The sequence below is a fragment of the Cucumis sativus genome, chromosome 5 (assembly GCF_000004075.3).
Source record: "Cucumis sativus cultivar 9930 chromosome 5, Cucumber_9930_V3, whole genome shotgun sequence".
NCBI classification, from domain to species: Eukaryota; Viridiplantae; Streptophyta; class Magnoliopsida; order Cucurbitales; family Cucurbitaceae; genus Cucumis; species Cucumis sativus.
Window position 1 is genome coordinate 29,193,665 of NC_026659.2, and position 12,213 is coordinate 29,205,877.

The following is a 12,213-nucleotide window of genomic DNA, read 5'->3' on the forward strand; positions in this document are numbered from 1 at the left end:
GAGCTTTTATAGTGATGATGTGGAAAGGAATGAATATAATTCATACCTTGGCATACTATAAACAAAGTGAGGTTTCATTAGAAGCTGAAACATGAAAAAATTGGGTGTCTGTAATGACTCAAGAGATTGAGAACGAGAGCGTGACAGTAGGATACTGCCACTTAAAGCCAATAGATACTACTGCTTATTGTACTGTGACAGTTTTCTTTATCTGTAAAATGTTTCAGAACCACCTTAGAGACTTCAGACTATATTAAAGTGGTTATAGGTCATATATCTCATTAAATAAAAAGCACATTCTGCTCTGTTTGATAATTTTACTCTCAAAGTTCTTTCCATTTGACAGCTATATTTGTCTTCTTTCTCTTAGCATGCTTAAATTTTGCTAACAATTATAACTATCCCATTAATATGCAGGGGGTTGAAATCCCAGAAGAAACAAAGCGGCCAGCCTCAGTCTCAGCCCTGACTCCGGGCTCAGCCTCAGCTGTAGTAGCAGCAGAAATAAACAGGCCTCCTTCAAGATCAAGGAGAGGGCCAGGGCAATTACAACTATGATTATATGCTCTCCATTATATACAGTGGTCTCAGTCATGGATGAGATTTTGTGTAGTTTGTAAAATTGTATATCATAGTAGAGTTTGGTCTAAAAGACTTTTTAAATTAGCTGTGTGGTTTGGGACGGCTGGTTTATAAAAAAATTGAGATGAGCTCAGTTTTTGGCTGAGCTATTCTTTCATTTTGTACAAGGGGACATTTTTACCCATGTGGTCGTGTTATTTTTTTGTTAAAGCCATGGTGGGTAAAAGAGGGGAAAGTACTTAGATGGAGGTTCGGTTCGGTTCAATTCAGTTCGTTTTACGTTTCTTTTATTTATTTTCTTTCATCACTCTGCTTGTTCGTCGTCTTGTAACAATCTTCTTGAATAAGTTAAATCTAATTCATGTACAGACTTTTTATGGGTGTTATTTGCTTCAAAGAATGCTTCTTTCAAGCAGTTGTAGTGTGAGATACTTACCTTTTTTTTCATAGCTAATGTTCATTCCATACTAATGCAGGGCTAAAATCGTGATCGTGGTTTCTAAAAGAGAACTAAGCCTTTTAGGGTAGTGGTGTTTGTGCATTTTGATTATCCATAATGTTTTAGTTTGTGGTCACTCTTCTGACCTTCCTGAGAGAAGAAGAATAAAGGGGGTTGGACTTTTTGAAACTCAATTGCTAACAAAGTACACTTTTTGAAACCTTCTTAACTGCGGAACACCTATGAATATTTGTAATTTGTCTCTTGCTGCTACCGTTCTGTTTTTTAGTTCGTTAAAGAAGAAGGTGAAAACAATATTTATGCAGCATTTTCTTTTTTTTTTGCTGGGATCTTATTTTGGTGATGATGTATTCAATTGGGGCCACATTCTGGAAATGTACAAGCTTCCTAATTTCTATATATTTTAATGTTTTTCTCTCCCCGTGTAATTACTACTTAATAATTCGCTTGGTAATATTTTGTTTTTTTAAAATTAAGTTTATTTTCTTTGTAATCAAACTTGAAGGATTTGCATCTTGTAGTGATTTTGCATTTTTTTCTCAAGTGCAATTGTAGAATTTTTTAGCCAAATTTCTAAACAAAAACAAGTTCTTAAAAGTTTTGTTTTTCTTTTTTACTTTTCAAATTTTGGTAAAACGTTGATAACAAAAGAAAAAAGAGGAACTTTAAAAAATAGCAAATTTTATTAAATATTTATAATCTACAACAAATTCTATCGCAAATAGTTATGGATATGATATAGTGATAGAATTCAAATTTTGTTATAGTTTGTAAATATTTTAATTTATTTTGTTATTTTAAAAACGTTCTAAGAAAAAACTTGAAAATTGAAATAGAAACTTAAATTTTAAAAACGAAAAATAAAATGGTTATAAGTCGAATCTAAAACTTTTCAATTTTCAAATTTTCTTCTCTTTTTTCAATTTTTCTTCCCTTTCTTTTCTTAATTTGGTTTTTTCTTTGACCAACCTTGTATATATAACAGGATTTGGCGCGTGTGTAAACGAGGTGCTCTACCAACTGAGCTATAGCTAATGCTATTGCAACTTTTTTAGTTTTGTACATTGTGATATCCTACTCAGTGGAAATAGTCTAGAATACCTATTTGATATAAAAAAAGGGTTACCTACTCAATTTCAAATGAAAGATTTAGGCAAGGCTTATTGTGTTCTTTGGTATCCAAATTGTTCGGAATTGCAAGAACAAACTGTTAGCTAGGCCTCAAACAACTTATATTGACAAAATATAATCTAGATTTAAGATGCAAGATTCCAAAGGTGCAGCACCCTTTAGACATGAAATTTGGTTGTTTCAGGTACAATGTTTTAAGACACCTCAAGAAGTTGAGAATATAAGACATGTTTCCTATGCATCAACTGATTGGAGTCTGATATATGCTATGTTATGTATGTATGAGACCTAACATATGCATAGTAGTAGGGATTGTCCAGAAGTATCAGTTCAATCTTGGATATGAATATTGGACTACCTCTAAACATAATCCTTAAGTATCTACAGAGATTGAGAGACTAAATGCTCATGTATGGAGGTGGAAATTTGATACACTGATTTCGATTTCTAGTTAGTAAATATTTTAGAAAATCAACACCAGGATCAGTGTTTACTCTAAACTAAGGAACTGTAATCTAGGAAAGTATCAAGCAAAGTTGTATTGCTCCACTATAGAAGTTGAATATGTAGCTATGTGTGAAGTAGCTAAAGAAGCCGTCTGGTTAAAGAAGTTCTTGATCTTGAAATTGTTTCAAATATGCATACACCAATCACGATTTATTGTGATAACAGTGGAGCAGTTGCAAATTCAAAAGAACCTAGAAGCAATAAACGTTGTAGACATTTAGTTTTAGTCCAAGTGATATGAAAATTGTGAAATCCGCGTTCTGGAGTAAGATATTGTGAAAAGAAAAGTTGTAAATCTTAACTTTTAAATTTGTTTTAAAACAAAATCATATTTAAAAATAAAAATGTTGTTTTTTCTCCCTATTTTTTCTCAACAATCTCCTTCTTTTTATCTTCCTTAGTCACCATGCTCAACTTCTCTACTTTCCCACTTTCTTCCACTCTCTCACTTTCTCCCACTCTCCCACCTTCTTCCACTTTCTTGTCGGTAGTGTTCCACTCCACTTCACTTACTAATCTAAAAATAGACTATCAACCTTGCTCTATAAAAACAGAGAAGATTTTTCACGTAAAAAAAATCTTTTCATTTGTTTGTGATTTGGAAAGAGATTGAGAGAATGCATTTTGCATTTATTGGATTTAAAATAGACTGGTTCGTAAGTTTTTTTTAAAAAAAATTTAAGTCCATTACTTACTGCGACTTGAATTTTTTTTTTTTTTTAATTCATGGTTGATGATTCTGCGTTAATTATTTGACACTCATTTTGGGAGTTGTGATAATTATTAATTTGAATTACCCATTTGGCTATCGTGTTAATTAATTAGTGTCCTCAGTTATTTGTTACTCATTTGGGTGCTGTGTTAATTATTCATTTGAATCACTCATTTGACTCCTATGTTAATTATTCATTTGATTAATTAATTAGCATCCTATCACGTTGTGTTAATTATTTACAACTGTATTAATGTGTTAATTCTTCATTTGACATCATGCATTAATTAATTAACATATTGATCTACTTTAATTATTTGGCACCTATTTGGCCTCTTCTGTTAATTATTCTCATGTATTAATTAATTAATCAGCATCATGAAATAATTATTTGGCATCCATTTAACAACAGTGTTATTTATTTGCATCTGACATTAATTATTTATAACTTGGCAATAAGAAATAAAACTGCTAAATTTTTAATAAACATGAAATTGTAAAAGTTTTAAACATTTTGATGGAAGAATATCACACTTTTATAAATAAAACAAAAAAGTAGGGTGAAAAAGGATAAAGAGAAAAAACAAATATTTTTAAATAGAACAAAATAAATTAAAATATTTATGGATTTAAAATTTTGGAATGTATAAATAGAATAAAAATGGATAGAATTTTATTTATTGACTATCAATTAGTCATGTAAGTGTCTATTATTTATAGAATAAATATTTATTATTATTTTTTTATGTTTTTTACAATTCTACAAATAATATATATATATATAACGGTGAAGAACTTCCAGTACTTTCGTCGGAGACAGAACGGAAGAAGAAAAAAAAATCCGAATTCTAGCAAATTCCTCTTGAAATCTACCAGCGGATGTTCAAACTCAGCTGCCAGCGACGGACAGTCCCGTCGACATCATCACCTTGAACTCCTCAAAGCTAATCATTCCATCGCCGTTGCTATCGACGCCGCTGATCATCTGCCGGCAATCCGCTACCGAACAATCGTCCCCCAAACTTTGCAGAACCTTATGCAATTCCTCAGCAGAGATGGATCCATTTCCATCGATATCATATACCGAAAACGCCTCTCTCAGATTCTCCAACAATTCCTCCGGATCGATTTCTTTAGTATTTAATTCCACAAATTCGTGCAAATTGATGAATCCGTCGCCATCGGCATCGAATTCGTCTATCATCTTCCCGAGCTCTTCCTCTGTAGCGTTGTGCCCTAGGCTTCTCATAATGGAGCCTAATTCAGCAGAGGAGATCTTTCCGTCACCGTTCACATCGAATTTCTTGAATACTTCCTCGAGTTCTGTGATCTGAGATTCTGAATCATCTAATGAGGATCGAGATCCGAGTGTGGAGGATGAGGAAACGAGTGGAGAATTAACGGAGGAGAAGGGTTTCTTTTTTCGGAACAGAGATCTAAATCCCATGGTCGAATTATTTCTCTCTGCTGCGAAGAACAGCCGATGAATTAATTACCACCAAAACCGATATCAGAAAGAAATGCAAATCGGAGGATTGAGGATGAACAGGAAGGAGAAATTGAGCATTATCGATTTAGGGGAGAATTGAAGCGGGGAAGGAAAATGGGGATTTGAGATTGGCTACAGTTTGTTGAATACCAATCCAATTATAGAGAAATGGACGAGAGAGAGAGATTAACAAATGGTGGAATGGCACTAACTGAGGTTGAGATTTTATTTTATTTTTTTCTATATATTGTGGGAGAATGTATCATCATATGATAAGATGCATCTTTCACTTGAGAATAAAAAATTATCGTAGAAGAGGATGAGTTGGCAACACAAAACTCTAGCTTTCTATATATATCTATATCATTTCCTTGTTTTTGGAGTAGACTATTATGAATATATATAGAAAGCTTGAGAGGAAAAACTCTTACCCTACACTCACCCACCACAAAGTATTCATCTAAAATATGATAAAATAACCCTTATAATTTGGACTTTATACACGTAAGAAATAAACAATAAGAGAGCAAAAAATGTGTTTGTTAATGGGCTGCCTTAACACCCCCTCTAAACCAAGGGCAGCAACATCAACCATAGTGAGTTTTCGTTTGAATTTTTGAAAAGTTGTGGCTGACAACGGTTTGGTGAGAACATCCGTAATTTGTTCAGTGGCTGGAAGATGACGAACTTCTATTTTTCTTTGAAACACCAAGTCACGAACATAGTATATATTGATCTTAACATGTTTTGTTTTGGAGTGGAGTACATAATTAAGACTTAGATGAACTGCACTTAAGTTGTCATACCACAAAACAAGAGGATGATGTAAGATAATATTAAGATCAGTTAAAAGAGAACAAATCCATACCATTTCAGTAGCCACAAGAGCAAGACAACGATACTCCGATTTTGTGCTTGAACGAGAGATTATAGATTGTTTCTTGGAACCCCACGAGATTAAGTTATCACCAAGATGGACACAAAAGCCAGAAGTGGATTTTATGTCATCAAGGTCTGAAGGCCAGTCAGCATCTACAGAGCCATATAGATTGAGATGACTGACTTTTGGAGCCATAAGCCACGAGATAACACTTCCTTTAGGTAACGGAGAATACGTTTCACCATTTGCCAATGTAAAATAGTTGGAGAGCGCATAAACTGATAAGCTTTGTTAACACTAAAAGAAATTTCAGGATGAGTAAAAGTGGCGTATTGTAAAGCACCCACAACGCTTCTATACAAGTAAGGATCATAAAAAAGTTCTCCTTGACAAGCAGATAGTATTGGGCCACTAATCATAGGAGTAGCAATAGGCTGGGCTTCAGCCATCTTGGTCTGATGTAGCAAATCTAAAATGTATTTAGATTGAGAAAGAAACATGCCTCCTTTTTCTGGATAAGAGACTTCAATACCTAGAAAGTAGCTGAGCTTGCCAAGATCTTTTAAAGCAAAAGTAGAGTTCAAAGACTTAATTAACTCATCTAAAGCAATAGATGAACTACCCAGAAAAATGATGTCATCAACATATATCAAGATATAACAACAGGCAGTAGAAGTAGTTTTTACAAGATGTGTCAGCTTGAGAAGTTCGAAAGCCAAGAGAATGAAATCCAGATGGTTGTTCCATAAAAACATCCATACCATGACGAGTAGATAGTACTTACCCTTTCATACCATGCACGAGGAGCCTGTATTAGGCCATATAAGGCTTTCTTGAGGTGATCACATACCATTTGTGGAGCAGCAGAGACATGAAATCCAGATGGTTGTTCCTTAAAAACATATTCATGTAGGTAACCATGAAGAAAAGCATTATTATGACAATCACGTTTCATATGGCCTGGCTTACGATTGTAGTTACAAACAATCTCTATAGGATCTGGTTTTCGATGATCAGTACTATTCCTCTAAGGTGCCCGATGGTTATTGTTCTTACTAAAGAGAGCACTACTGGGTTGAGGACTAGACACACCAGTCAGAGAGCTTTCAATGCGAAGGACGCGAGTGAAGGCATCATCTAATGATGGAATCTTAGAGTCAGAGAGAATTTGTGTCTTTGCCATTCATAATTCAGGTAAGAGTTCATTCAAAAAAATCATAACAACCATCTTCTCTTGCTGAGCTTGTTGAACTTTAACATCAGGACTAAAAGGTAACAACAAGCCAAGCTCGATAGTGATCTTCTTAAGTCGCATAAAGTAGCTGGTGACACACTTAGTTTTCTGTTCCGCACAAAAAAATTGCATACAAACTTCAAACATTCTATGCACTTGCTCTTTACCTAAATATAGAAATTCTAAAAATTCCAGAAGTTCTTTAACAGACTGATCAACCAATCTAATTATCTCACTCTCAATTGAATTTTTGATCTGAAGATATAAACGAGCATCATCACAAAGTCAATTCTTCTTCTACTTTGCATCCTCTGGGGGATCTTCGGTCATATGATCATCCATACCAGTACTTCTCAAATAAAATAAAATTGTCTGACGCCAATCGTAATAATTAGATCCATTTAATTTATGTACTGTGATCTTAGACGTTAAGGGAATAGCGTTGGAGACTACCAAATTTTTTATGTCGGTCATATTGAAGTCACACACTAATTGTAGTCCATACCAACAAAAAGAAAATGAATCCAAACAGCTGCAAAATTAGAAAAAGACCCAAAACCAATAGCGTAACCTTCAATTTTCGTCGAACCCGAGTGCTATTTGATAGACCCAATAGTACAGACTGACCAATAACAATGGTTCAAGACAAGCCCAGAAGACGGAGGACAAATCGGACGTCTCACGCGCTCTCACGCACCGGCACGTGGGTGAAGACGAAGAGGATTCCAATGGCGCGTGAAGGTCACGCGTGGTGTTTTTCGGCGATCGACAAAGACAGACTTGGGCGGACGGAGGTGGTGTTTCTTATGGTATGGGCGGTGTCGACAAACGGTTAGAGGAAGGTAACCTAAACTTAAACCTAATGGAGGAGGAAGCTAATGGCCATTCGAAACCCTAATAACTCTGATACCATGTAATCTAGAATTAAGAGAAGTACCGTTATTATTCATATTGAGTCAAAGTAATATTACATATTTATATAGAGAATAAACTAAACCCTAGAGACTGTAAAATTACAATAAAGGACATATGAGATATATATATATATATCATAACAAAAAGCATGCTTAGGTTTTATTTAGAATTTCGATTCTAATTTTTGTCAATGTACCGGTATTTTGAGATTTTCAAATTAATTTGAGAAACGGTTCTTTAAATTCTTCTGTTGTCATAGGGCTTTTATCCCTTCAACAAGAACTCCATTAAAATTCAGCACAAGATTCAATTGAGAATGTATTAAATATTCATAAAGAAAGCATAGGCTCTCAAGAAAATCATCTAAATCCTTATTCTAAAAAAGACTTACCTTTAGTCCTTCATCATCCTTGGGAGGCTTCAAAGATCATTGGAATTTTTTAAAAAAAATCTTCAAAGGGATTGAGAGAGATTTTATTGAACTTTTCAGACAAAACTTACCAGAATTTTATAATGTTTTAAGTGAAATTGAAGTCATAAACAAAAATGAAATAAAATGGTATTTAAATTTAAAATACAGGTAGAAGGCATCCAGTTATATTTTTTTGTGAAAATTTGGACCTTGACGCTTCTAGTATCATTTTCATAAATATCTTCAACTTGAGCATTTTGTGCTATTTTTTTTTCAAATTTGGGTCATTTTTCACCATTTGACTATTTTGCCCCTCCAAATAATTATTTCCAAAAGCTGAAATATAACATTGAAATATGGTTAAATTCACGAGTAATCAAAAATCTTCAACAAACCCCAACTAAATCATTCAATCCTACCCTCGATATCCTAAAAATTCTCCAAAGCACAAGGAATTTACCAATTTGATCTCAATATCATACTAGAAAACACAAATAAGACTAATCCACAATTTAAATCCAATCTTCAAACACCAAAAACAAGTTATTTTAGACTAAGAACTTGATGGCTATCCAAGAATTACTTAAGAAACAATCCAAAACTATAAGAATCTTACTCTAATTAGCAAATGTGGTAGAAAAATGGAGGTGTACAACAATTGGCTTTGATTTTTGGTGTTTAGGACGAAAGGCAGTTGTTGAATTAATGATGCCAAAAGTACAGTTTGTGGCTAGTGCAAACAACAGTTAGAGCTCTGGTTCACGGCTAGTGCAAGTCATCGGTCGCATTGTCTTTAGCTTGTTACACAGTGACAGACATGAGAGAAAGGTAGGAGAGTGAATAATCGGTGAGAGTGGGAGAGAGAGTGCAAGAGAAAGATGTTGGTGGGAAGGCCTTTTTTGCGTGAAAAAAATAATCTTTTCTTTTTTAAATAAATAGCAATGTTAAAAGACAAACAGACCCTTCATAGTCTTCAATTTGGCCTGAAGGTGTTTGGTCGTGTGTGAAGGAAATAAAAAATACAGAAGATGAGCCGAGTGGGTTAGTGAATTTAACTTTTGTTGGGTCATGTCGGGTGGTAAATAATAATCCAATTGGACTGGTTGATATAAGTAAAAATTCCATTGGCTCGATGAAAGGAAGTTTAAAGCAAAATTTACTAGAGCTTGCATACATCCGTGGGGGGTTAAAATAGTTGTGGTTCCTTTTGAGCAAGTCATCTCTCAAGGAGTTAGAGTATGGGAAAACTCCATTGTTGGTCAACTTGTGGATGTGAAACTACCATATGCCGTCATATACCACCTTATAGGGAGAATTTGAGGCAATTCAGACGTCCAAAATTTGTTGAGTTGATCCTATCCCATGAACCGTGGCATCTGGGTGGCAAACCTATGCTCCTTCCTAAATGGACTTGAGGTATTGTCTCTGAACCTTTTGTCTTTGGTTTTATTCCTATATGGATCAAACTTGGTAGAATTCGTATGAAGTTATGGACAAAATCAAGTTTGGCTGTTGTTGCTAGTGCTATTGAAAAACCTCTATTGTTAGATTTAGCCAATAACGAAAGACATCACCTTTCTTTTGTGCATATTTATGTTGGATTAAATGGGGTCACTCCTATGCCTGCTGAAATTACAGTTAATCTTAGGGGAGTGGACTTTATTGTGTTTGTGAATTATGAGTGGAAACCCATAAAATGTAATCTATGCCGAGCTTTTGGGCATTCTGGTGGTAAGCGTCCTAGGAATGTGGAGAATAAGACACATCGAGAGGAGGATGTTAGCATGGTGGTATCTCATAAAGGGGATGATATGACTAGTGTGGCTTGTGGGGATGTGGTGTTGGAGTTGTTTAAACAGTTGGAGGAAGAGGAGATTAATTGTTTCCAAATACACCTATTATCTATGAGGAGAAGGAGGTGGGGAAACGAGATGAATTTACTCTTGTCTCTCGTAAGAAATGGGAGTTGGCATTTGTTTGCGATAGGGATAAAAAACTAGAGATGACTATACCTAATTCTTTTGGCAGTCTTATGGAGTTGGGTGAGGGGGACAACTAAGCATTATCTATAGTGGATGGATCCCCACTTCTCTTACAGGTGGATGATACTGCTATGGTTCTCAGGGTTGGCCTCCAGATGGTCATCATGCGGGAGTGAATGCTCCTAATATTGCTCATGATTAGTTGGTGTTCATGGAATGTATGAGGTCTTAACAGACCCGTTAAATGTAGGGCGGTGTTTGATTTTCTAGGTGTCTTCTATGGGTTTCTGCTGCCTACTGAAGACTAGAGTTCAGGAAGAAAATTTTGCTTATGTTTCTAGTAGATCCGGTGATTCTTGGGGTTATTTTTGTAGCTATAGTAGTAGTGGAGTTGGTCGTATTTGGATGATGTGGAAGCGTAGTCGCACTACTACGAAACTGGCAATACTTGACGCTTTTTACCTATCAAGTATTTGTTTACTTAACTCTTTTCAGTGCGTCAAGTAATCCAATGTCAAGAATAAGAGAAGTTTACTTTAGAGTTTTTAAGCATCAAGTACAATTAGAATTGACAGGTAAAAAGTGTTACGTATATGAGATTACTTGACGCTTTTTACGCGTCAAGTAATTCAGTGTCAAGAATAAAGGGACTTTTTGTTTGACAATTTTTACGCGTCAAGTAAAACTATACTTGACAGTTTTTACGTGTCAAGTAAGATTTTTTTTCAAATAAAAAATTGTACAATTTGAAATATTCATATAATTATACTGCACCTGTTTTGAAGTCCATTCACACACATATAAGTAGAGCCTCTGAGATTACACAAAGTTGTTAAACTACGTATATTAATAAAACAATTGAATCAACCGAAACTTTGCATAAAAAAACTAATAACTTTAACAAATTGCATATATCAATGAATCATATATATATTTGATCACTGCATACTTAATTACAATAGCCCAAACTTCTAAAATCTCAAACTTTCCATCTTTCTAAATATAAACAAAATATATGTGCAGCCCAAAGGTGTACCATATCAGAAAAATATATACATGTCTAAGCTACAATATGAACCTTTTCTTGTTGCAAAATTCTCGCTTCTTTCTCAAACAATTGAACTCTTGCATTTGCGGTTTCAAACCTCTCCTTTAGCTCTTTTATTCCATGCCTCAAAGAAGATACTTCCACATCATAACTATCAATTTTTTACTCGACAACCTGTGGAAGAAACATTTATTTTATAAGAATGATATTCTTTTCATCATTGAGATAGAAGGTGATATCCAAAAAGAAATAGGAACTAGCCACAAAAGAAATTTGGTGGGAAGAGGGGGGCGGGAAAAGAAATTCGGTGGGGGGCGTTCGACGTGAAGAAAATTAGAGGTGGGCTTTTTCGTGTGAAGAAAATTGGAAGGTCACGTCGTTTGGTGAGAAGGGGAAGAGGGCTAAAGGGGAGGGGGAAGGAAATTTGGGGGAAAAAGAGAAATTTGGAAGAAAAAAAAAGAGAGACAATATCATTAGAAATTAGGGAAAAAAGATGGAAAAGTTTTTTTTTTTTTTAGAAAATGGAGAAAATATATATTACTTTTGACATTTTAATAAGTTTATTTTAAGAAGAAGGAAATAAAAATTAATTTTATACTTTTATACTTGACAAAGTAAAAATGTTAACTATACTTGACGTTATTTCTGCGTCAAGTAAATATTAATTATACTTAACGTGAAAAAAATGTCAAGTAAAAGTTGAACTATACGACAAAAAAACACCCTCAAGTAAATTCTGCACTATACTTGACGCGTAAAAAAACGTCAAGTAAAAGCTAACGTAAAATAATTTAAAAAATTTATGAAAATTTTGAGTTCTTCAAACTATACTTGACGTTTTGTTCGCTTCAAGTAAAAATT

The 12,213-nt window shown here is 34.3% G+C and overlaps 2 protein-coding genes across 2 annotated transcripts in view; one reads left to right on the forward strand and one right to left on the reverse strand.

Annotated features, from left to right (window-relative positions):
• LOC101214803 (protein VAC14 homolog) overlaps positions 1 to 979 on the forward strand; it is a 28,057-nt gene extending 27,078 nt beyond the window's left edge. Inside the window, exon 20 of the mRNA XM_004142327.3 lies at positions 418 to 979. Coding sequence (XP_004142375.1) covers positions 418 to 558 — 141 coding nt within the window. The 3' untranslated portion in view covers positions 559 to 979. The remainder of the gene's footprint in view (positions 1 to 417) is intronic.
• Positions 980 to 4,043: 3,064 nt separating this feature from the next.
• Positions 4,044 to 5,240, reverse strand: LOC101214558 (probable calcium-binding protein CML25). Its single transcript, XM_004142326.3, has one exon. It carries the CDS (start codon positions 4,837 to 4,839, stop codon positions 4,282 to 4,284), a length of 558 nt encoding a protein of 185 aa, XP_004142374.1. The 5' UTR covers positions 4,840 to 5,240; the 3' UTR covers positions 4,044 to 4,281.
• Positions 5,241 to 12,213: the final 6,973 nt, after the last annotated feature.

Excerpts from the sequence above, each read along its gene's own strand:
- LOC101214558 (XM_004142326.3), bottom strand. The coding sequence starts at position 4,839 with ATGGGATTTAGATCTCTGTTCCGAAAAAAGAAACCCTTCTCCTCCGTT.